Source organism: Clarias gariepinus, chromosome 8 (assembly GCF_024256425.1).
Source record: "Clarias gariepinus isolate MV-2021 ecotype Netherlands chromosome 8, CGAR_prim_01v2, whole genome shotgun sequence".
In the NCBI taxonomy this organism is placed as follows: Eukaryota; Metazoa; Chordata; class Actinopteri; order Siluriformes; family Clariidae; genus Clarias; species Clarias gariepinus.
The window spans coordinates 21,612,273-21,638,955 of NC_071107.1; the positions used below are offsets into that span (position 1 = coordinate 21,612,273).

The window sequence follows — 26,683 nt, forward strand, 5'->3', positions numbered from 1 at the left end:
GCTACTGGTTCTACATGATCAGGATGTGTAATCTAAAACAATCTAATGGTCCAGGAATAAACAACAATTTAACAGAACATGTGTAATTGATTATGCACAAATCAGGCCTTATCTATACCTAGAAACACAGTGTGTAACTGCGTTCTCTACGTATTTCAAATCTAGTTTTACTGTATCTTGTCATGTTCTGCTCTTGATCGACCGGGGGAGGAGTGTTTAGGGCTGAAGAGACGAGGACATGTGCATGAACAGACCCGAGATTCTGGGAAGTTGCCTAATGTAAAATATGCATACAGTCACGCCCGGATTTTTTGGGCATCTTGCAATTAATTGCGACCAGATGATAATACACCAACATTCTAATACTCTTTATATGTACACTGCAGGACCTTTCTCGGGCTTTTTGGCAGGTCAGCCAGTGCTGACTTAAACCTTGTTCACTAAACTACAAAGTGTCTCTTTACTGCCATCTGGAAAAAAAACATGCCATTATTAGGCAAAATGAGGGAATTCCCGTACAGGACTTTTGCCGGTGTAGCCATTTTGAATTATTCAGCATTGCAAAAAACAAAACAAAAAACAAATTAAGACTTTTTAAAGAGAGCTGTAGCATACGCAGTGGTGGAGAACATCTAACTGAATGAAATATAGAATCGTGCATTCACCGCAGCACCTTGACCGGATTATACCAACAAGGAAGCCAAAACACCCTGTTTTGTTTCATGCAGTACTAAATACTAGAAACCGTGGTGTAGTATTTTGAAATACTGTGCGGTAGGGTTGGGAACGGATCCGCGCGGAGCTTTCCGGTACTTCCTCGTGCTGCGGGAGGATAAAACAGTGACGTCGGCGGACTGATTCTGTGGCAACAGCGCCGCAAAGGCAAGAATCTGCGGCCGAGCCGGAACGAGATGCGACGCGAAACACAGACCGGCAGAACGTGTTCATATGACATAAGTCACATACTTATTTAAAGTAGACAGTCTCAGTCACAGCGTACAGGCGGAAATCATGCTTTGTCGCGGAGAGAGAGATTAGACTGACGATCACTCTGCAGCGCACTATTCGGGCTTCACGCGACAGCGCTCGAGTTTTTTTTTTTTTTTTTTTAACGTCACCATCCGTCCCGCGGTCTATGTCTCGGAGCTGCGAGCACGCGCGTCCATGGCCTCGGTAACCAGGGACGAGGAGCCGCGATGGGTGCCGACGCACGTGCAGGTGCTGGTGATTCGCGCCCGCGGGATTCGCGCCAAGGGCAAGCACGGCACGAGCGACGCGTACGCCGTGGTGCAGCTCGGCAAGGAGAAGTACTCCACATGCGTGATGGAGAAAACCACGGAGCCCGAATGGGGCGAGGAGTGCTCGTTCGAGCTGCAGCCTGGCGCGCTGGAGGACGGGGGCCGCGACGTGCACCCGGCGGGCACCTGCGACCTCACCCTCACCGTCATGCACCGCCCGCTAATCGGCCTCGACGTGTTCCTGGGCCAGACCGTGATCGCGCTGGACAAGGCGTTCCGTGAGCGCGTGTGCATGAGAAACGAGTAGGTTTTATTTGCCTTTAGGATTGTCTGTTTGCTTGCTTGCTTGTTTGTTTGTTTGTCAATAGTTCCGTGTTCTTGCACAAGCTGCAAAAAAAGGTTTTATCATATTGGTAAAGGTGATGGATGTAAAAGCCGGTGCCTGGTTTTCAGTTTATGTGAGAGGAGCAATCTAGCTTGCAGAGAGAGAGAGAGTGCTGCAATCCACTCCGCAGTCACGCCCTCCTTCATACAGCTCGCAGAGGCAGGACTGTGAATGAGGCCTCGGGACAGTTACTAAAACCATCTGAGCGGCAGCGTGGTGAAGTCTGTATACCCCAGTGTATTTACGCTTGATGTGTTCTCCAGAGAACGTGTCAGTCAAGGTCACAGCATGAATAACGTCACCTCTCTCAGATGCAGAGACTAGAGTCTGGTTTTTAATGTGGGAAATAATGAGCATCCTCTTCTCAGAGAACAGTTCTCCTTTTTCAGCTTTTGCTTTCTATAAGTCTAAGCTAACTGTAAGCCTGCGTATGCAGTTCTCATCAGTGATGTAGCCCAGACTGGAACAGGAATACTAAGTTATAATTAGAATTTATGAAGCAGCTTGAATGTGCCATGATTGTAGAGGTCTATTGCTAAACAACCTGATTTGAACATACACTACTATCTATATCTATAACTGGATCTATATACTTTAAGGATACAGTGGTGTTTTTCTAAAGGAAATCTGCATTTTGGTCCAGTTACTGGTTTCCAGTATATTGCTTGTTAACCTACATTACACTGCAGAATGACTTTTGCCAGAGATAGTTTTTTGGTATACAGTAACTGGTGGAAGAGCCCTAAACATTCCTCTTCTAACTAATTAAGTTGTAAGTGTGTAAAAAATAGTTAGACCTGGACGTGGAAGATGTTCAGGAATGTGGCTGGACACTGCTAAACTGAGACAATACATACATTGCATGGTTATATCTTTTGCCTTGCAGGTTGTACAATAACAATCCAGTGAATCATATGCAAGGGATTTTAAATATGCCACATGGAAGAATTTATTATATAATATGTGCTAATATAATTTATAATGTAATATTCTATTAGTAAGAAAAGATATACAGCCCCTCAAAATAATTCCCAATTATTAAAATCTTAAAACATTTAACAATATGAAATATGTTAGAACGTGTTTCTGCGTAAAGAAACAAACACACACACAGTCAGTGCATGATTGTGGGTTAATACTGTAACTTTTATCTATCTATCTATCTATCTATCTATCTATCTATCTATCTATCTATCTATCTATCTATCTATCTATCTATCATTTGTGGGTTTACTGACAAAATTACAAATATTAGGTCTTTGTTGCTCTGACTATTGTATTAGTATGTTTACATATCTTATAATAGAGCATCTGGATAAGGACTGGCTGCCATTTAGTAACTTAGAAATCTTGTTTGGAACCGGCACTGCATCCAGTGGCTGGGGTTTGGGCATTGGCTCGGAATTGAACCCGGGCCTTCCGAATAGGAGGCTAAACATCTAACCTTTAAAATCTAAAATTTCTAATAACCCCTAAAAATGAACAAAAAACACAGTAAAATGAAATTTTCTCTAATGTCTTATTTAAGATTACCAAAATGCTAGAAATGCCTTTAGTAATACTCGTATGAAAAATGTAATCACAAGTTAGATCCTGCAGTTTTACTACTGGACCACTATCTTATATACACTTATCTTTCACCTGTCAATTTATCCAGCTAACCAGTCAGCCAATTATGTGGCAGCTACACAATGTAGAGGTCAAGAACTTTATCAGCTTAATGTTCGCATGAAACATTAGGATGGGGGGGGGGGGGTCTCAGTGACTTTAACCATATCATGATTGCTGGCACCAGATGGGATGGCTGGAGATTTTCAAAAACTACTGATCTCCTAGGATTTTCACAAACAGCAGTTCCTAGAGTTTACACAGAATGGTGCGAAAAACAAACGAAACGTGGCGAACAAAGAGCCAGCAGGTTGGAACACCTTGGTGATGGGAGAGTTCAGAGAAGAATGACCCCACTGGTCTGAGCTGATAGAAAATCTATAGTCACTAACCAATAATCACAACCTGTAAAGGGCCGAAAATCACCTCAGAATGCACAGCACATCAAACATTGAGGTTAATGGGCAACAACTATACCAGGTACCACATCACATGAACACAGACTTACCCTGAATGACTGGAAGAAGACCAGGTGATTTCCCCCCCAATCTACAATTGACCAGCGAGTCTGTGCCCATCACAGCCTCAAGTTCCTGTTCTTAGCTGAAAGAAGCGAAACCCAATGTGGTTTTCTGCTGTTGTAGCCCCTTCACCTCACCACAGCTGTAAAGAACTTTCATACAAGTTTGTATTTCCGCCTTGTCAGCTTGAATCTTTTACTTTGCCCTCCCTTATCAACAAGGCATTTCGACCCATAGAACTGTTGCTCACTCAGTGTTTTTTGTATTGTGCATCATTCTATGCAAACTCTAGAGACTGTTGTATGTAAAATTAGCAGCAGATCAGCAGTACTCCTAACATCCTACAAATGATTATGCCATGGTTAAAGTAACTAAGATTACACTTTCCCCTATTCTGATGTTTGATGTGAACAGTAACTGAAGCTCTTGACCTAAAATTAAATGACTTTATGTATTGCACTGGCTGATAGGATAATTGAAATTTATATATATATATATATATATATATATATTTTTTTTTTTTTTTTCCCATAATAAAAAATGGCTTAATGCCATTAAACGCTGTGTGTACGTATAATGGCATTAAGCTAATTTGTAGCTTTAGCAATCTTTATGCCTTTGCAACACCCCCCAGTTAACCCAGAAAACTCATATTTTTTATATCCATTGTCTATTGAAAATTTATGATTTATGGATGCAGTAAGAGAGGACATGAAGTTAGTTGGTGTGAGAAAAGAGGATGCAGAGGATAGGGTTAGATGGAGGCAGATGATTTGCTGTGGCGAAAGGGAACAGCCGAAAGACAAAGAAGGAGTCTATTGAAAATGTACATTTCGTCTAATGTAGGTAGTACAGGGAAAAAGTATGGAATGATACAATTAGACAGACATAACATGCCTCATTCAATACATTATTTGAACATGAAAGGATGGATATATTTGTAAATTGTTTATACAAGCTTTTACACAAGAACATGTACACATATTATTTTAAGGGGATTTGATCAACTCCATCTGGACAGTGGCCAAAACACTTTGGTTTGAATAAAACAAAAAGTGCTATGTGTGATATGCTTGGTGTCCATGATCACCTGGGTATGGTAGATTAATTTTTTTCGAGATTTTTTCTTAGAGAAAATTATTATTTTAGGACATATATTTGTCATTTCAGCTCAGCAAGCTTTTCCTTTTATGGGCTTTTGTGGGTGTCACTGAATGCAAATTGGTTATGCCTTACATGCAACTACTAATGTCAGGGTGACTGGTGATCATTAATGTAGACCTGTGAATACGTGTAAAATTCAGTATTTTGTTTCGCTCTGCAGTTACATGTCACGTAATTTCGAACAATGTGTTAAATGATGGAAACTGTGTTAGTTTGTGTTTTTTTTTGTAAATGCATATATATAATGAGGATAATCAGGGTAGTTCTTGAGACATCTGTTCCTCACCACTTCTTTTGCACATCTAGGAAATAGGTAATCTAAGATTTAATCAATTTAAATCTAACAACACATGAAAAATAGTTGTTTGTTGACGTAATCATCAAGAAAACTAAGTATCTGTGCAAAGGTGTGTGTGTGTGTGTGTGTGTGTGTGTTTGTGCTGGTTCTCTGCAGTATGTTTATTCTTTTACTGTATGACTGTGTGTGAGTCACACTTATGGTAATTGGGTACATTCTGTGTTGTGTTTGTGTTTCCCTGAAAGTGGAGATAAAGAATATAGGCTAGGATGTTGATTGATCACCTGAGTGCCTGTGACAAAGAATAGCATGGGATCTTGAACAGTGACATAGCAGTACACTGCACACTGATTTAAGTATGGTACTTATTTTATTTTAAAAATCAACGCTTATTTGATGGTAAAAGCCACCGTTTACCCGGTTTCCTGTTGCAGCATTTGTGCTGTGGCTTCATATTCGTGAGATAAATGTTTACTAGGTCTAACAACTGGGTGAAACATGATGATTGACATTGTAGGGAAAGGAAATGAAGAAAGGAAGAGGAAATGAAGCTAGCATATCTACAGAATTTAACAGACTCGCCTTTCTAGTGTGAACTTGAGGGTGTGGAGTAAAATAATTCTCAATTCTAGTGCAAAAAAACTGTAGGTTAGTTTCTAAGAAAACGACAATGGTTAAATCCTAGGTGTGCATGTAGGTGATACCATGTCAACATTGCCAGCAAAATAGTACACTAAACCACAACCCTGCCTTACAAAGCAAAATTGTCTGCATATTTCTATTTATGATTTTTGTAGCACTGCATGCACCAACACAGCCATTTTAGCAATTAAACCCAGCATTGTTTTGATTGATGATGGAGGAAAAGAATGATTCTAGCATTAAATTCTACTCCAGGTGTCAAGTTTATGATGTAATCTCACGATAGTTATTGTGTATGTGCATAAATGTGTGTGTGCATAAGCAAAGATGGAAGGATAGGTAAATTTATAAAGGAGGTAACTGACAAAAAAAAAAAGTTTGATTGACAAAAGTTAATTGGTTTTGCTTAATGACCATATATACTGTAGCAGGGGTGGCCAACTCTTGTCCTTAAAAGCTGCAACCTTGCATGTTTTCCAATTATCCCTGCACTACTCTCTGCTGGTTACCTGGATCAAGTGTGTTCAGTCAGTCAGAATCTAGAAGATACCATGAGGTGGTGTTTGGGAAGACAAAGTGAATTGGTGTCTTTTAGCTTCTGATTGACTTTAACCCCCTATATATGAAGGAAGGTCTAGGACAATGGTGCTAAACCCTGCTTTCTCTCTCTGTGGGCGAGTGTGTTTGTGGGTGTGTATGTGAGAGAGATGAGCACTGACTGTAATGGGGTATACTGTATGTGCATTGGTGCTGATGTGCAGCTGTGAGCAGAACTAAAAATTCATAGCATTTTCTTGCAGCATGGTTGTATTGATTCTAGGCTCATTATAAATGTTAACTGTAATGTTAATTGTGTGCACGTATGTATTGCACAGTTGTGCAGATCAATACTGCTGATAAGCCTCAGACTGGGCTTTTAATGTTAGGTATGTCAGCATTATTGCATCTGTAAACAGCTATACCTAAACTGATTATATATATATATATATATATATATATATATATATATATATATATATATATATATATATATATATATATATATATAAAAGGAGTAATTTTAAAACGGCTTGCCTAAAGCAAGATAGAGCAAGAAGATTAGTAGGCCATGTTGCATTTGTGCATCAGTGATAAACCCAGTTGAGTTTCATAATAATTTGTTAAAACTCCATTTTGGTTGCTGTCAAATGCTGGGAACGATAAGGGCAATAAACCACAGCCCTTTATATAGTTTTGAAAAAAAATGAGGAACACGCTTTGTTAAAAAAAAAAAAAAAAAAAAAATGAACAATAAAACAGAGATTGTATAAGAAATAAAAGGAGTTTTCATAACTCATTGTCTGTCCTAGGAAAATGGAGTAACCAAACAAAAGTGTTAAGTAGTCCAAATCAGAAAAATATACTTGATCCAAAATGTGGAATATAATTTTCCAAGCCCATTAACCACAAATGCTTTTAATTTCTTATAAAAGCATCACTGTCCTTAAACATTTTACATATTTAAAAATGTATACCATAAATGATCATTTTTAATGTTGTATGCATAAAATATATACAGTATGTTTATGCACACTGCCTGGCCCAAAAAAAAAGCACATTCTAATATTTTGTTGGACTGCCTTTTGCATCGATAACTTACATGGCATCAATAAGTTCATGCAATGTCATCACATTATATTTTTATTGTGTGTATATAGATGTTGATATATTTCTGCCGCTTAAACTCAGAGAAGCATTTATGTGTAAAGCATCAGTTTCTGGGGCTGGTCATTTTAATAAACTTATCCTCTAGAGCAGAGGTAGATCTTTTAGTCTCCCTTTTCAGGGACAGTCTTCATGAGAGCCAGTTCCATAGCGTTTGATAGTTTTGGTTACTGCACTTGGAGATAAATCTCAAGAACTTTGAATGTTTCAGGTTGACTGACCTTCATTTCTTAAAGTTAAAACTTTTAAAAAGTCTTTTATATTTACTTAACTGAGTGTTCCTTACCATATGTATTTGTACAGTAGTTGTAGTAGCACTAATATGACTATTTGGCTATTAATATGGCTATTCCTCTGCACAAGACAACTAATGGTCTAAAGCACATTATAAAGGCATGCAAGGTCACAAATTAACCCTTGACACAGCACAGCTCTAAACCGAAAACCATTCCAGATGACTACCTTCCATCAAGGGTAATTGTAGCGACTTATAAAATATATTCTGCATTGTTTAACTTTTTTTTAACTACACAATTTCACACATTTTTTATCATAGTTTGGACATATTCAGTATAAAGAACAACCAAGTCATTTGGTGCCTTTGTACACCACCACATTGAAATTTTTAAAGAAAAGAGATGAGAGCTCATAAATAATTGAACTAATAGATGAATGTGTGTATGCATATGTAGCCCTTTAAGAATGCCTTAAATAGAATAAGACATAGTAGATGTCTTGTTAAATTAAATTGTGCTAAAAAGGGTTAATTTCCTTCAGGTATTGACACTTTTGGGACATCCTGTTATATAAAATATTAAAACATTGTTCCAATCGTCTTCACTTACATCATATACTTTCTTTCTACCGCATATCTAATACTGTATGCAGTTTAACAGTACATCTCTGAGATTTGGTTTGATTCAAACTATTTTAAAAGCTGAAATAATAAGAAAAACCTCAAATTTTATATAAGAAAAATGCTACTTTTGGGCCACACTGTATAATATTGTTTACTATATGCTTATGAATATAACCGGTGCAACATGAAACTGATAGCTCAGCTTTCATCTCAGCAAACCCATGATAAATTTCTCACATTTTTTTTCTTTTCAGCTAGTCATCATACTGTATGGAGAATTTCAAGGCTTCATGCATAGTTTCGATTTTATAAAATAATATATTTCTGTCTGTGGCATTCATTAACTGGTGTAAAAAATTTTAAGCACAATGTTGTATGAGAATAAGTGCTGTTTAGGAATTGTGTGTGTGATCATTTAGTAATGATGTCTGTCTAGAATTCTCAGTCCATCTATGTCAGCATGCCATCTGTTTCCCTGTAAAACCAAGGACAAAAGTCTATAATGACCTATAAAATAAGAGTCTAAGATTTTATTGAGTCATACTATGATATTTTTTTAGATTCAAGGGAAATAATATGTACAAGGGGTGTTCAACATGTGTAACGTGTAGGTTTCTTAAAATACATGTATTGTGAAAATGGATGTTGGGCAAAACTTAATTAAGTTAATACAACCTATTTTAATTCAATTTAATACCTGTTAGTTGTTTGAGAACATACCCATGTATTATAAAAAATTAAAAAAAAGAAATAATAGTATGTCCACTTTTTCTAAGTTAATTTTACTAAGCTGCACCTTTTCTCCTCAGATGGTACAAGCTTCATTCTAAAACTGGCAAAAAGGAGAAAGAAAGGGGAGAGCTTCAGCTAACGGTACAGTTCACTCGCCATAACCTGACAGCCAGCATGTATGATCTTTCCATAAAGGACAAACCTCGGTCAGCCTTCATCAGGCTGCGTGAGCGCATGCGTGCCCGGAAGCATGGTGGTGATGAAGAGTCTTCCTCTGCCATCGTGCCTGGGAGTTACGGTGCAATAGGACGCGTGCGAGGCCGTCTTCCAAGTGATGGTGGTGGCGAAGAAGACTATGAGGATGATGAGGGAGGGGAATTGAGGAGGAGTAAAATGAGGAGTTACTTCCTCCATGGAAGGTTACGGAAGTCCTCAGACACACGGTCCAGCACTTCTCTGGGTTCTGAGAGCAGTGAGTCATCTTCCAGGGGGGGAAGCCTTAGTCCAACTGCTGGCATCAGTGTAGTGGTCTCTGACCTCTCCAATTCACCCAGCAACAGCAGCAACCTGACTGCAGACAACAGCCCAGGTATATACACATACGCACACATGAGCATGCACACACAAAATATTGCTGTATGTATAAATTGTAGCCTGTTCCTAATACATTTTGTAACCTTAATTTTTATTTCATTTACAGCTTTTCTTTAAAAAGACTATGTCCAGGCGTAGCCGGGTAAAAAGAAAAAAAAAGATTTTTTTAAGTGCTCTTAGGAGCATCCCTAATCAACAGTTTTGTATGTAGCAGCAGAGAGCTTCGCAGTACATTCAGGCATCTTTGTTTGTTAAAGTAATTTGAAAGTAACTGCATGTGTGTATGTACAGTACATGTATTTAAAGGGGTCATACAGGCCTACATGCACTTTTTTAAGTTGTTTGGACTGAACTGTGTGTTAGGAGAGTGCGTACACAACCACTCTACGATGATAAAGAGCCGCCCAGTGGTTTTCTTTTCATTTATTACAATAACATCCCCCTTCTAAAATCAGGCCAATCGCAAATGCCTGTCGATGTGACGCCACACCACAAGAGGCCGCACCTATACTAGTTGATTGACACTGGTGTTTTAGCAAAGACCCGCCCCGAGTGAGAAGAAGCTGTCGGCCATTGTTTTTCGCCGCTGGAGCAAAATGGCGCCTAAGCGAGTGTTGTGTACAGTTGTTGGGTGTAATAGTGAACACAGCACTTCGTGTTCCTGCTTTATCTTCACCAGGCTCAGTGAGTAATTTATTTTTCTATGACTCTTTGCAGATCGCCTTTTCTAATAATCACCATGAATGCGGAGTGTAAGTTAACTTATACTCTCATAGAACATGGTTATGGCTTCTTCTCTATGTACATCCGTCTCTATATAATCCCTTATCGCCCGTTTATAATAAACAATTGATTAAGGTGATTGTCTAGTTGCATACTGTGTACGTAGTCGGAAAACTATATTATGCTTACCTTTGTAACGTTAGATGGTTTATAACGATGTCTGTCGAAGATTAAGAAGTCATGTAAACACATCAGTAAACACATCGCGTCCGTATCTCTCTCGGTAAGTTTCTCCGCTTTATGTTGTTGTTGCTCGCGGCAGCGTAACAGCCCGTTAATTCATGCCCATGCAGTAATGAGAGAGAAAAATCTAGTCGATGCATGACCATTCTTTTAATTTCTGCGTTGTCAGGCGATATTACAAACTTCCGCGAAGGTTCCGTACTTAAATCAAACCAAAAACGACTGAAGAAAACAGGCTCAGCCTCTATATTCCAGCATTTTCCAGTTTGGACTGCATTACCCACAAAGCACTGCAGAGGTCATGAGCATTTAAATTAGCATGTACTGAAACAGGTTGCTGAGAACAGAGCTAGTTTTTACCAGGTAAAAGTAGTGTTTTTTTTACACAATCCTTTTGAATTTTTAATTAACGTATAATACAAACTTTCATTAGGACCCTAAAGATCATATTAACATTTAATGAAAAATGGGATGTGTAGGACCTTTAAAACCCTCAGTAAGCAAGGTTTAAAGAGACACTAGTTTAAGGTACTTAAGTCCACCATTGTACCAAATATCCCTATAAACAAAGCTAACATCAAATCAAGGAGACTAGCACACAAACAATGATATCATTGGCACACAAGATGACGTTACAACAAGCCAAAATCTCTGTTTCCCCTGTCCACAGAGCACCACTGAATACAAAGTTTTGAAGAATCATCATGTTAAAAGGAGTTTTCCAAAAGCACTGCGTTTGTATGTGGATGAAAGGCCAAAACCGCAGATAAAAATCTTATTAAAAAAAAATACCCAGCTACATGTGGACATGGCCTAAACCTAGATAAACTATTTGACTGTTGCTAAAAGGATCAAAGCTATTATATATTTTAGCTGACTACATTTTAGTTTCATATATAATATTTGGTCTTTGTATTCCCCCTCTCTTTCAGAGCACACAGTTGCGCCCTCGCCACTAGTTTCTCCTGTTAGACATGTGTTTGATGAGGTGTGTGACTTTAGCATCCCAGTGCCTCATTCCCTGACCTCTGACAGTGATGCCCCCATTCTCCTGCCCTCTGTCTGTGTAAATGGAAATCCAGTTGAGACATCTCCTCTTACTCATCAACCCCCCTCACTGGTACTACAACAACCTAGGCTCCAGACAGAGACCCAACAAGAAGCACTGAAAACCCCTCAGACAAGCCCACCAGAGAAAGGCAAACCTACTCAGGCCCAAACAGCCCAGCCCTTAGAAATCAAACCTCAACCCAGTCAGGTGTTTCAGACTAAGCAACCTAAAGTGGAGTCTAAATCCAAAGCTGAACTTCAGTTCCCTGCAGTAGGGCTGCTGCAGAAGGGCTCTGCTCACTCTCTATCCTTGCAGAACCTTTCCCGCCATAAAGAGGAGCAGCAAGGCGGAGGGCCTGTCGACGGCCGCCGCTGGTCATTTGATAAACCAGGAGAGGAGGAAAAGGCGGCCATCGCTGCTGCACTAGAGCATACTGGGTTGATGGCCGATGAAACAGAGGTGGAGCCACCAGTGTCTGTAAGTGACGTAGAAGTTCAAGGCAAGAAGAAGCGCAGCTTGTTCTCACATGCACGGTCTGAAAAAGAGGGAACTGGCCAGGTTCAGCCAGCGACAGAGGGAAGGCACAGAAGCTGGTTCAGCTCGAAGGACCCCTGCAGTAAACCAAGGTAAAAAATATGTGCGTCACTGACTGATTCTATTACAAATATGTGTGCATAAATTTGTTCTCAGTTTTGTTGGCACTTATATCAGCAGGACCACCACAAATAGATTCTCTGTTCCGATTGCTCCTATTCCTTCTGCAGTTTGCTGCAGTGTATTTGACTGTTTGGTTCCGGTTATTAGGTCCCGAGGTATGATGGACAGATTGAATATCTGTGTGTATAGCATAACTACAGTTCTTAATCACTAAGCTTAACTAGCCACACCAGTGGCATAGCTAGTAATTAATTTACATGTAAATGATGCAGAGTAATCTGCACGTACAATTATATATATATATTTATGAGTCAGATATGCTGATACATTTTTGGTAGCATAAGCAGTGATGATACAAAGTTGTTATTTATTATATTGTTATAATCATAAGACACAATCTACCTTCAACTAATCTGGGCATATTAATAAAGTTGCCACAAGATACCTTTATGGCAGTTAAATTAAAAATAATGATAAATTCATGCTAGTAGTGAATGTAAAAAAAAATATATTACAGTATCTTATAACACTATATTAATCTCTTTTCTACTGTTGCTTCAATATCCTCATTTATGCAATCAGTGTGGATGCAGTACAGAAAGTCATACAGATACCTACAGAGGTAGTGTTTACATCAGCTATCACAAAAGGGTAAAAAAGTGTTTTCTGTGATTTTCAACATGGTTTAATAGTTATTTGCCAAACTTGCTGGTTAGGATTGCTGATCACCTATACATGCAGTCTTTTGTTATGGGGCATGTTAATATCGATCATTGCTTGACTGCCACAGCCTATTGTATCACTGAGTATTATATATCAACATTATTTAGTATTTTTTTTGCTGATCATGTTCATCACATTATGGCCACAACTGATCCGACTTATAATGGATATAAGATAATGTCATAAAGCACAAACTGGTTTCATGAACATGCAATGACCTCAGTGTTCTTCAGTGGCCTTCCCAGTCACTGGATCTAAATCCAATAGAGCACCTTTGGGAAGTAGTCGAATGGGAGATTTGCAGCATGAAGGTACACCTGAATAACATTTACATTTAGGCACTTGGCAGACGCTTTTATCCAGAGCGACTTAAATTTTTATCTCATTACACATCTGAGCAGTTGAGGGTTAAGGGCCTTGCTCAAGGGCCCAACAGTGGCAACTTTGTTGTGGTTGTGGGGTTTGAACCTGGGATCTTCCGAACCGTAGTCCAATGCCTTAACCACTGAGCTACCCCTGGCCCTACATAACCTAGAGGAATGCAATGATGCAGTCATTTTAGAGCAAAGGGAGTCCCTACCCAGTATTAATATAACTTCAATGAGTTTATAATGCATTCACTGACATGTCACTTTTATCTTTCCAGATATCATTTCTGAGCCTTTTTTCCCTCCAAAACACTTGTTTCAAAATGCACTCAGCACCCTTTGATTTCTATTTAGCTGTGTTTTCCACTGATGGAGCAACAGCACTGAACTTCTTTTGTAACATCTAACAATGTCTGAGACACTTGTAGAGGGATCTTGGCACATTTCTTCATACAGATCATTTTAAGCTGCATTATATTCTTAGTTTTGTGTTGACAGTTTTTAGTAGGGTTCAAAACCATTGTGAAACAATAATTGTGTTCCACGCCATTGCTGTTTATTTGGATGCTTGTTTTGAGTCATTATCTTGTTGAAAGCTTTATCAAGGGCTAGCTAATAACCTGCTGGCAAAGGCATCTGGTTTGGGGGTAAAATATCAAAAATTCATTTTATTGTCTGTTTTCTTAAGAGCCTCTGGACAACACGCCACAATGAATTCAATTCAGTTAAATTTTATTTATATTGTGCTTTTATCATTGGTCATTGTTGCAAAGTAGCTTTACAGAATAAAAATTCGTATAAATTAAACTTATCAGTTTGTCCCTGATGAGAAAGATGAGGGCAATGGTAGCATGGAAAAACTCAGTGAGATGACGATAAGAATAAACCCTAAGGGGAACTAGATTCAACAGGGAACTCTGTTTAATCTGGTGATATCAGATAGATGTAGCACGGATTGATTTGCAGTCATAGACCAAGTCCAAGACCATTTTCATGGTCAAGTGGAACCGTCTTTTGGCACCACAAGCAGCCATCTTTACCATGTGATGAGGACTCAACCAGTAGCAGGGCACTTGGATGGGCCAGGTCCATAGGCCAGAAGGGGTCATGATCACTCAAAAAACCTGTTAGCCCCTAATTTAGTTCTTTAATTTAGCTGATTTTTTTATAAACTGGTTCAAGTGTTCTATTGTTTTGTGTGTGTGTGTGTTTTTGTTTTGTTTTGTTTTTTTACGTTTTGGCTGATTTTGTGCATGTCTTTGGAAACCCTAAATATGAACCCAGAAATATTTTCCACCATCTTTAATCTCTTGCCATTGAACATCAACCAAATAAGACATTTGTGTCTTTCTTTCTGCTTCATTTGTGTGTACTCTCATTACAGTGTTTGAAAGATTCATAAAGAAGGATTTTAAAACTCACATTCACATATTTACAAAAAATGTATTATTTGTTTCTCCGCCCTAAAGCATAACTAGACTACAGTCATGTTTTATTTCTATTCAGTCCCTCAGTGCTGCTCAGCTCTGGTGCACTCACTCTTTCTTTATTATTGGATGATCATTATAGTGTGTCCTAGCTCTGCAATTCTTGCAGTCTGCAGTGCTGCAAAATAAAGAAGGTGTGGTATGATTTTAATTTACTCATTTTTGGCACACATACTCTGTAGTTGCGTGCATGTTTGTTTTTAAACTGCTACCGCCACCTTGTTTGTCTCATAGGTGTAAAGGCCATGTTCAAAACTTTGCCACACAGATATTCATCAGAAATTCACATTTAATTTTTTTAGTTAATAGAATTAGGTAGCTTTATGCATAAATGGTACACAAAATGTCACAAATGATGAAATGGGTCTTTGATATATAAAGATGTGTCTCTGAAATACACCTAGGATTTTTCTAGGGATGGGACAATATGCTTTTTCATTTAATTAGATACACTCTGTGAAACCTTTTTAGATGTGTTTTTGAATCCTGCATTCTCCACTACTGAAAACACCCATGGTGTTTTCTTTTAGCCTGGATTGAATCCGTGAGGAAACACTGTCTGAATGCAGCATAGAGTTCATTGTGCATGTGCATGGCTACAAACTGTATGATCTGAATCAGCTAATTGAAGTGAACTCAGTGTCATGTGACATGTTGTGCCAATCAGATTGAGAGAATTGCAGAAAATAAAAGTTGCTGGTGTAGCGAGATCATTCAATACATATTGTGATATTTTTATATTGTTCTATATAAATTTGGATGTTCTTTTCTGAATACATTTTTACAGGGGAATTTAACCCTGTCTCTGTCCTGTACTGAGCTTAACCAAAAACATTCTAGCCTTAAGTGATTTATTTCAAGATTACTGATTAAAATGCAAACAAGAGTCTGTCCACCACCACATTGAATTTGAAATGAAACATTTAAGTGAGCAAAGTCAAGACTAAGAGCAGCTTTTATATACAAGTGTGGCAATAACCATTCAGGAATTGCAGCCATTTTCATACACAATAAATAATAGAACACACTAACATAACTACAAACATAATTACTTTTAATACTTGGATAAAAATACTTTTTAGTCAATGACTGCCTGGACTTTTACTGCCTCTCCCATTAGCTCCTGCTTATTTGTGGATCTTTTTGTCTTCAATCTTGTTTTCAGTAAAAGAAATTACATCCCTTTGTTGGGATGAGAGCAGGTGACTGACTTGGCCAGTGGTACTTCTTTTTTTTTTTTGCTTTGAAAAACTCTTGGGTAGCTTTTATTGTATGTTAAGGGTCATTATCATCTGCAATATGAAGCAGCATCCTATACGTTTTGCTAAATCTGAGCAGAGAATATAGCCCTATAAACTTAAGAACACACTGCTACTTTTATTAGCCATCAGGCCATCAATAAACACCAATGATTCCATTGTTAGCCAATGATGGCCACCTTCACATGCAGAAACACCTCTTCGAACATTATATTTAGTGTTCGAGGAATCAGCTACCAAACGCAAATGTTACACTCAGAACCACCTGCAGGTCTTTTCTCTGCACGGTTAGTCATGAAGTAATAAGGAAGCAGGCCACACTTGGCCATATAACTGCTTGTCAGTCATTTGTTCCAATATTTTTGAGCCCACAAACAAATGTGTATGTATAAAATTGTCTGTAATTCCTGAATGCCACAAATTTGTTAAACCTCTTGAATTAAAGTCTTGCTTTTCAGTTAGTGTTTCATTTTAAATATAATTTAGTGGTGTACAGGGGCCAAATGGCAAAAAAAAAATGTGTCCAAATTTTATGAACCTCAGTTTATATAAGCATGAACTTGATCATAAAAGGTTTTGTAAAACAACCAGGCCTTTCGTATTCCTGATAACTAATAGTAGCTGTATGCAATACAAATGTTTGTCATTCTCTTGTTTTGTCATACAGTAAGAAGTAAAGGTTTTATAAAGCAGTTTATATTTTACTTTGTCACATACAGGGTTAGGCATTAGGTATTGATTTTCTTTTTTAATGTATAAATAATTTAGGTGTTCACATACAGTGTTGGGTGTAATGTGTTACAAAGTACTTGGATAACTTTTTTGATGTAACGAGTAATCTTACGCGTTAGACCCGCTATTTAAACACTCCGTTATTCAGACAAGTTATGTAATCCGTGAACCAGACAGCAGTCATTCCATTAGTGTGCATGTGTGAAAGTTGTCCTACAAAGGAGTTTTCATTTTCTGTAATAGTTACTGTACTTTTATCAAGGTAACCCTGTAATGTAACTGAATTTTTTACAGTAAACAGTAATTTTGTGATGTCATTAGTTACTTTATGCACAGAGTTTGCATGTTCTCCCTGTGCTTCGTGGGTTTCCTCTGAGTACTCCGGTTTCCTTCCACAGTCCAAAGACATGTAGGAAAGGTTAATTTACGTTCCCAAATTGCCCATAGTGAGTGTGTGTACAGTATGTGTGTGTGCCCTGCGATGGATTGGCACCCTGTTCAGGGTGTACCCCGCCTCGTGCCCTAAGTCTCCTGGAATAGGCACCAGGTCCCTTTGACCCTGAATACAGGATAAAGCGGTATAGAAGATGAGTGATTGAGTGGTTATTTACTTTAAAAAGTAATGTCCCCAACACTGTTGACATGCCACAAAATATCCCTCTCCGAAATACAGTGGTGTGAAAAACTATTTGCCCCCTTCCTGATTTCTAATGCTTTTGCATGTTTGTCACACTTAAATGTTTCTGCTCATCAAAAACCGTTAACTATTAGTCAAAGATAACATAATTGAACACAAAATGCAGTTTTTAAATGAAGGTTTACGTTATTAAGGAAGAAAAAAAACTCCAAACCTACATGGCCCTGTGTGAAAAAGTAATTGCCCCCTGAACCTAATAACTGGTTGGGCCACCCTTAGCAGCAATAACTGCAATCAAGCGTTTACGATAACTTGCAACGAGTCTTTTACAGCGCTCTGGAGGAATTCCAAATTCTGTTGCAAATAGTTTTTCACACCACTGTAGTAGTTGTTTTTATTATCAAATGTGGCTTGAAGAGAGTTTTTTACTTGCATGTGGCTAACTTTATCTGTCTCCTGAAGTGCCATAAATGTGATTTTAGTTTGTCTAGGGTGCATTTACTTTTCATCTCCATGTACTCCTACTTAAGATGCATAAAACTACTAAATGTATACAGAGTTCAAGACTAACATACAGTATATTCCATGATTCAAGGCTGAACCTTTTGCCAAGCTGTAAAATATATTCTGAGCTTTATATTATCCTAACCTTTCATCCGGTCATAAAATATCAAAGTCACATTTATGTAAATTATGTTCCTGAGCTGCAAATTATACACCTGCCTCCATATACAAAGTACAGAAATACAGTGCAGGAAATAATAATTATATATTTTTCTAAAGATTAAACTAATAAATAGGTGTGGTCTTTAATGGGGTAACTATGTGTGCCTTCCATTCACAGCCAGTTGGTTGCTCCTCAGACAGACTCCAGCTCCAGCACCATGCATCCCTTTTTATCCCTGCCCCTCATTGACCTCTCAGAGGGATTGTCTTACCAACACACTAACCCCTTCACTTTTGCCTCATTTATCTCTCCTACTAACCCTTTTTTTTCACTGCTTAGGCAGAATCCATTTTTCCAGAAGATGCATACTGTTACTCAATTAACACCTCCTTTGCCCTTTCTCTGTAGCTCAGACAACTATCAGCCTGAAGTGCCTGCCTCCAGATCAAGAAACCCGACCCATTCTTTAGACTTAGCTGAAGTTGGAAATACAAAGGGAACACTAGAGGATGGATTATCAGACAACTTTACATATTCTTTTGGCAGTACTGATACACTAGATGACTCTGACCTCAATACTCAATGGAATACCATTGGTGATAGACTTAAACTAACCTCAAATAATAATACTCAAAAGACCATCACTACTTCTACCTGTCTGATTGAACCAACTGATCAAACACCCATATACAGTGAAGGTGACCTGGTTGTGTCCAATAAAACTTCTGCTCCAGTAAGTCTATGCAATATAACCCCAGCATGTGCTATAATTGTAGGTGCACTTCCTCACTTTGAAGCCGAAGTCAATTTTACATGCTGTGGTACTCCAGCTGACCTCAATAATTTTGTTCCTCTGAATGCTTCAGACTCCTCATTGCCTCATAACTCGGGCATAGACTTCTCTGAGCTCAATGCCCTAGCATGCCCTTACCCCGCACTTTTAAACTGCGCATTTATTAAGCATAAAGACAGTGCAGTCTCAATCTGCCAAGAAAATATTACACCAAATGCAATGTCAGTGTTGTCCGTGACTCCTGAACCCTCAGCACTCAATTCTAAACCATTACCTTATTTAGGTCTGGGTAAAATGTCTGAACAAGAAACACTTAAATGCATTTCCTCCAAGAGAAAGACAGATGACACTGAACTGTGTGTAGATCACCAGAGGACAGAGTTGCCTTACACTAATTTTGATACTTTAGAATTTAGATCTTCCAATGTAACATCTGAATTTCTAAGCAGGAGCTTTAATGATTCAGAGTCAAAGTCCAAACCAAAAGGACACAAGACCTTCAAATCAGATGATGGTATTAAAAAAGGAGATGGGGATGTAGAATTGCGAGATTCTGACAATAAAGAAAGAACATACTTGGATGTCCATGAAGCAGCATATCCTTTAGGGTTGCCCAATCCGTTAGGATCCAGTGACTTTGTGTTACAAGGAAGACTGACAATGGAGATGGATGCTGCAGGTAATCCGGGATTTGAGTCATTAGACAAAAGTGAAGTTAGTTTTGTAGAGAAGGGTTTTGATGTTGAAAACTCGAAGGTTCTGGTGGATTCTTCATCTACAGTCTCAAGCAAAATGTCATTTACAAAGGAGAAAGTCACTGATTCACCACCTAATGCATCGAAGAGGAATTTCAGTTTACCTGAAACCCTAATTGGTGTTTATGAGGAAGAGACACCAAATGGTAGCAGAGATATGCTGTCTTCAGCATTGTCTCATGGCCATAGCCGGTATGAGAGTGTAGACTCTGAGCACTACCTCACCTGTATGTCACAGCTCAGTACCCTTACCATTTTCCAATTCTCTCCAGTGGCCAATTTGAAAAGTGAAACATTTCAAGAAGCCCAGCCAAAAACTGGTTTATCCCAGGATGTCCTGCCAACAAATAATCGATCTCCGTGGACCATATTAGAAGTGCAAGAAGACCCAGCTAAGATTTCTAAAGATGCGTTGCCAAAAAATGGAGATATTTTTCAATCTCATCCTTTAAATCCACCAGAATCGCAAAGCTTTTTGCTAAAAACAGTCTCCTTACAGAATACTTTTGAAAAAGATGACATTAGAAACAAGGTCATGCCAAATTCTGTAACAATACAAAATGTTTCAATACAAAAATATGATTCCCCAATGGACACAATGACTGATTTCTCTGAAATGATGACAAGGCCAAAGGAAGAACCTTTACTGTTAGATCCTCAGACATTTATATATAATGATATGATCTCAAGTGAGTTTCATCAGTCCCACCATGTGCAATGTGATGGTCCTCTAGAGAAAATGGAGATGATCACAAATTTTTGTCAGTCCCCCGAGAATGTGTGCGTTTCTGATTTTCTATCTGGGTCAACCTCTAGCATTACTCAGGACTTGGTTATGACAGATTTGCTCCTAGAAAACATGTTTGTGGCCCAGCATGTTGCAACACATTCTGTTGGCACAAGCCCTGTCGCACACCCTGTGCCTAGGGAAATTTGCACAAAAATGGAATTGTGTCCTGATTCTATTAAGGCATCGCAAACAAGTACAAATACACTAGCAACAACTTCTACAGCTACTGTTCCACAAGGGGAGTACTTGCATAGCGCTATACACTGGTCTACTATTCAACCACCTACTCCTGAATCCTCAACATTGGACTGGCCGACTTCAGGGCATGATCTCTTGACGAGCTCTTCTTTATCTTTGCTTGACCTCTCACCACTTGCCTCATCTACACCACATGTAGCAGTAGGTATTAATAGTCTGCCACTGTCCACTTTTCCTATGCCCTCTGCTCCAGCGCAATCATTGGCCCATACAACAGAGGCTGCTGCCTCTCTTCCCCCTGTATTTGCTGCATCACATGAGTTTTTCCCTTGGGAAAAACGACAGATAGCCTGTCATCTCAGCAGGTGAGGTCAAAAGGTGATCTTTGAGATGAGTAATGCGATCTCTGCAGATTTTGTGGTTTGTGTGTGTATACCCTCCTCTTTCATATCATGTTCAAAAGTTAGTACCCTCTCTAATTTCATTTGTTTGTGTTTGTTTTCTTTATTTATTTAAAAACATAATAAAATAATTTCTTTACCTTATCATTATTTATTTAACAAAAATATACCCAAAAAAGAAAAACATGTGGACAATGCAAACTATCCATTGCAGACCCACCTTTTGCAGCAATTGTACTCTACTTGAACATATAGTACTTGTTTCCTGTATAAGTTTATCCCACTTGGTCGTTTTTTTCTTTTTTTTTTTTTCTTTTTTGTAAATCGCTGTAATTCTTTGGCCATTCGCTTATACACAGGTCTGTTAAGGTCCTGCCACAGCATTTTAATTGGGTGGATGTCCATTATTGGGAAGATTGGCAACTGACTTGAATGCTTTCAACTTATGAATAATCTCTCACTGTAGAACATTGAATGCCAAATTGTTTATAAAACATTTAATACCCTTTTCCAGATTGATGTTTATCAATAATAGCGTTTCAGTTGTTTATTTAAATCAGACCATTGCTTATGTCGTTTCTTCTTGCCGCTTTTTTAACACACACCTACCTAAATTCTCCAGACTAGTAAACTACCAAAACTTCTGCTTTCATAGAGGTCTGCACACCTGCTCATGATCAGTTTATCATTTTTGTTAAATAAATAATGGCAGGTGTAAAAGTTATTTGTCGTTTGTCTGAAGTACCAACTTTTGAACATGACTGCGTGTGTATGTGTGTGTACAGTACACATATTGGTATATAATTCAGTAGTAATAATAATAATTTAAATTTCATATCTGCATTAAATCTGCATTACTCAAATCATCCAAGAGTCTTGTGATTAATCATTAAGGAGATGATTAATAGATTGTTTTAGAGTGTGAAGCTGCGCTTTATTCTTATTCTTTTTCACGGCTGGGGACTTTCTCTTGATTTCAGTCTGGACCTTTCTTCAACTTTCTTTAATTAATATACATGTACTATATATATGTCAGACTCTACACTTTATGGTGTCATATGGGGTTTTTCTATTTATTGTTTCAGATTATTTAGCAATAATTATACATTCGCTCAGTTTTTTTCCCTTCATTATTCATAAACACCCTCATCCTTCAATTCTGTAATTAATTTCTGATGTTTGTATGCCTTGTTTTATTTTTAGACTCAGAATGCACTTTTAATCTCTTGTGGTTTCCACAGTGGTGACTATCTTTTGCCTGGACCAGGGGACTATGCGGCTGCTTCCTACATCACATTGTTTTCATTTCAGACATTGCTAATTATATCTACAGCAATTAATATATGTTTTGTGGTACTTGCAAGACTGTCAGTTTCAACACATATCTTGTTTCTCCTCTCTTTAAATGTTTTAGTCCACATCCAGTAAAGCCTTTGACACCTCCTGATGAGAAGAGGTCAGAAGGCCGTTCTGTTCTGGAGAAACTCAAGTTTACCATTAATCCAGGACGAAGTCACCAAGCCGACCTGGAATCTGAGAAGAAGGTATGAATAGTTTAGGCACTTAATGTTATTACTGCTAACAATTAAGAGAAATTATGGCAGCAAGGAAAGAACTCCCATTATATATATTTTTTTATTTCACTGTTACTGTTCTTGCGCTAGATTAAATTATAAACCTTAAAATTTACGATGTAGAACTATTGAGAAAAATTGAGTCAACATATTAGGAAGATATTTTTCAGGCTGAAGATTTTAAGAAAGCTAAAAATTCTTAACTATAAGAGAATGTTCTGGAAAAAAAATGAAAAAAACATTGAGTGCAGGCAAGCTTCACTAACATAATCATGCTGATTTTTATTTCTTTTCATAATGTCTTTTCAATAACTTTCCAGCTTTTGGTGGAAGGTGGAGGCTCCTACTACCATCTGAACCATAGTCAGCTGGTGTCACTCCTGCTACAGCGGGATGCCGAGCTCCAACAGGAGAGAGAGGAGTATGAGCGCCGGGGTGTGTTACTAGAGAAGCGGGAGGTGGAGTTAAAGAAGATGAAATTTTTAATCCGAGATCTTGAGGATTACATTGACACTCTGCTAGTCCGCATCATGGAACAAACACCTGCACTGTTGCAAGTTCGTCCCAAAATGAAATGATCCGATAGACATTCATCAATCATTTCACAGTCACTTTACAAATCTTCCACAATCCCTCAGCAGAAGTTGCAACCCTGCACTGCTACTGCTACCATGCAAATGTAGAATGGAACAGAAAAGAAGTGTGGCATTGCAAAACACAGTGTCTACCTATGTGAGCCTGTCATATGTGGCCAGGTGCACCCCCTCCCTTCCTGACTCCCATGATTCTTATTCTTATAGGAATTTCTGGGAAATTTTACTTAGTTGATGCTTGCTTCCTCTAAACAAATGTGTAAGAGGTGCATCTGTCCAGCTAGTTACCAAAGCTGTCTGTCAATCAAAGGAAGGTATGGTCTAGTTATTGGAAACTTGAGAGAATAGTCTTTGCTGCTTGAATTAACGCGTTATCCAAATGTTCTCTTTTGTTCTTTCTTTCTCCTCACATTAATAGGACCTATCTAGTTTAAGCTCATAAAACTATGCTACTTGAACCAGCCGATTTTATAGATTTCGAGTTGAAGAGAAAAATTATTCTGAGAAAGAAAGCAGGATCGGTCGTTTCTCATCTGCTTGTGCCTCATGTCATGTCTTCTGCACTTTACTGAAAAGCATAAGGTTAGAGGCACACACTAACATACTAGCTCTTTCAGTCTGCATCTGTCAACCAGTCCCCTTCCCATCCCGCTCGAGCTAACATGCACTCATTGCTGCCAGTGCTTTCAGGTGTAATGAACAGAATATACACTGTTCTTACTGCATAAATGCCACTCTGGTGAAATGCCAAATGCTGCCTTATCATACAGTATGTCTCTGTTATGTTATTGCTGAAACCCACACTTTTCAGCTCTACACCTTACCTTGAAGTGTGACTATAAGGGACTGTGTGTTTAGACCTGATTCCCAACAGACTGTTAGGTTAAATCAGGTAATGTCATAGGCTATTACTGCCTCAGTGTTGAGCGATGAACAAACAGTACTGATGATCATGGAATACTAAATGCCAGAAGTTGATTATAATTCAGTGTTCCAGTACTCCCAGTGCAGCCATGGCTCAGGCCTATGTCAGTGTACCTGCAGTGTTGTTCTGATGTTATTCGGATGTTGCCACTATCAGTGTTTTTTGCAGTGTAGCACCATCTGTAGTTGTGTGGTAGCGGCCTGTGTAACAGCACTTTCAAACCACACATACACTTAATAAAAAGGTTCTTCCTCAAAAGCATAAGTACAGAGCGAACACAAACACATGCACATTTACACTGCACTAGCTCATTCTCTGAACCTAAGATATTTACAGTATTCCTGTGCTACTGTAATTCTTATAGTCCAGCTAAGCTAGGAAGTCAGAGATCAATATATTACATGTAACTCGTCACAAACGTACAATTAGAAGCACTTAAGGCTTCACATGTTCTGCCTCTTACCGAATTATGATCTCTAGCTCTTAGGTTGTGATTGATATATAAATTGAGTGACTTAGACTGGTATGGTACTGTGTCGTTTGAATGGATTCATGAAATATTAATGTCAGTCAGAGACTAAAGTTTACAATTCCTAAAAAAACAAACAAGTTTTACCTTTTACATGTCTTTATTTAAATAATATATGCTTTGTTTTCATTGTTCCTCTTTTATTTTTTATTTATTGTTTCACAGAGGTTATGTATAGTTCTTAATAATGTGTTCTAAATTCACTTTTTTTTGGTCACATTTACGTTCTTACATTTTGTTCCCTTTTTAGTTGTTGAGGTGGTTGATTAATTTTTCCTTTTAGGTTTTACTGCTTTTATTAATTTTTTTTATGCCCTGATTGAGATTATGCTGTTCTATTAACTATGACTGGTGCAATGAGATGTTTTCATTTTTTCTTTTTAAAAGTCTAATAATGTAGGAAGCAATAGTGCAGAGTGCTAGAGAACTGTGAAAAGCCACATGGAGCCTGCAGTCCGGTTAGGAGGTACAAGTGCCCTTGACTTATTGTCATGTTGTAGAATGTGTCAGTGGAATGAATATAGAAACCATTATTTGTTATTTTAGTTATACAATTGTAAATCAAAGCTGCATTTCTGTAGCAGATGCTCTGGTAAGTTTGAAAATAAAAACAATTATTTGTGTTTAATCCATTCTTTAAATTTCGTTCCTGTAATTCTAAGAAAGATAAATTGCATCATTCTTACATTAGTGTTTTTTTTAATGGGCTATCATACTGCATTATTATTATTAAAGTTGATTTTCACATTTACTTCGCTTTTGATTCCATAAATTCATAGAGGACAGGTCCAGGTGGAGGCTCATGGATGGTGACTTTTCCACATGGATCAGGATTGTTCCATTTTTAAATCAAGTCTTTCCTTGAGGTGCTGTTCTTTGGGGTGTACAGGTTAAATTATGCCTGTCCCTAGATGGCAAACGTTTGCTTGTTTGATTATTGTGTTGATAATCGAATTGATAATTGAAAGGGAATATTAAAATCAGCTCTCTGATTTGTCCTTTTGCATCTCTCAATGAAATAAACTCTTTTCACATTGGGATGGCATTTTGACTTTTTGTTCTGTAAATCTTCTGTGGTCAATTGGGAACCAGAAAATTTTAAGTGATAAGTTCTTAGTTATATTACAAAAGTAATATAGTAAAACAATGTAGAAACATATAATTTAATATACACACCATAACAATATTATATTTACTATATCTGTTAATGGCTTAATTCTTTTTAATGTAATTAAAAATGAACCAGAATATTTGCTTTGATCATATTTTTTATTATAGAGGCCATAAACATGGTTAATGAAATACTTTATATAAAATTTTGCAAAAATACTTAAGACTCCTAATCTTAGATGAACATCCAATTGCACAACTATGACCATTAATATGAAGCTGGTGTTTATTCCAAAGGTGTTCACTGTCTTCATGGAGACCGCTTAGCATAAGAGGTTTGGGGCTCTTTGTTCCAGTGAAGAGAAATTGTAAAGCTACAGCATCGAAAGACATCCACAAGTTTGTGCTTTTAAATTGAATGGAACACTTTAAGGTGTCCTCGTATTTTGGGCCACACAGCTTCATTGTTGAAAAGCTTCAAATTTAACCTTAATTAAATTAGCCTGACATTTATATAACTAGAATATAATCGAATCCAGTTTTGGGCAGTTTTCTGTCTGTCTGTCCAGCTGGTTTTTGTTAGAGCATCACACAAGACTGGCTGGACAGAATTTAATGGAACTTTCGCAGTACTTGAATAACTGTCTGAAGTTTAACCTGCACCATGAATATTTTAATGTTTTTTGTTTTTAAGTCAAGTCAAGTAGGCTTTTATTGTCACTT

General features: G+C 38.0%; 1 protein-coding gene across 1 annotated transcript; it reads left to right on the forward strand.

Moving 5' to 3' along the window:
* Nucleotides 1-661: 661 nt before the first annotated feature.
* Nucleotides 662-25,888, forward strand: rab11fip5a (RAB11 family interacting protein 5a (class I)). The gene is made up of 5 exons (XM_053502692.1): nt 662-1,541; nt 9,229-9,740; nt 11,644-12,388; nt 22,644-22,773; nt 23,124-25,888. The coding sequence occupies exons 1-5, from the start codon at nt 1,165-1,167 to the stop codon at nt 23,379-23,381; spliced, it is 2,022 nt and encodes a 673-aa protein (XP_053358667.1). The 5' UTR covers nt 662-1,164; the 3' UTR covers nt 23,382-25,888.
* Nucleotides 25,889-26,683: the final 795 nt, after the last annotated feature.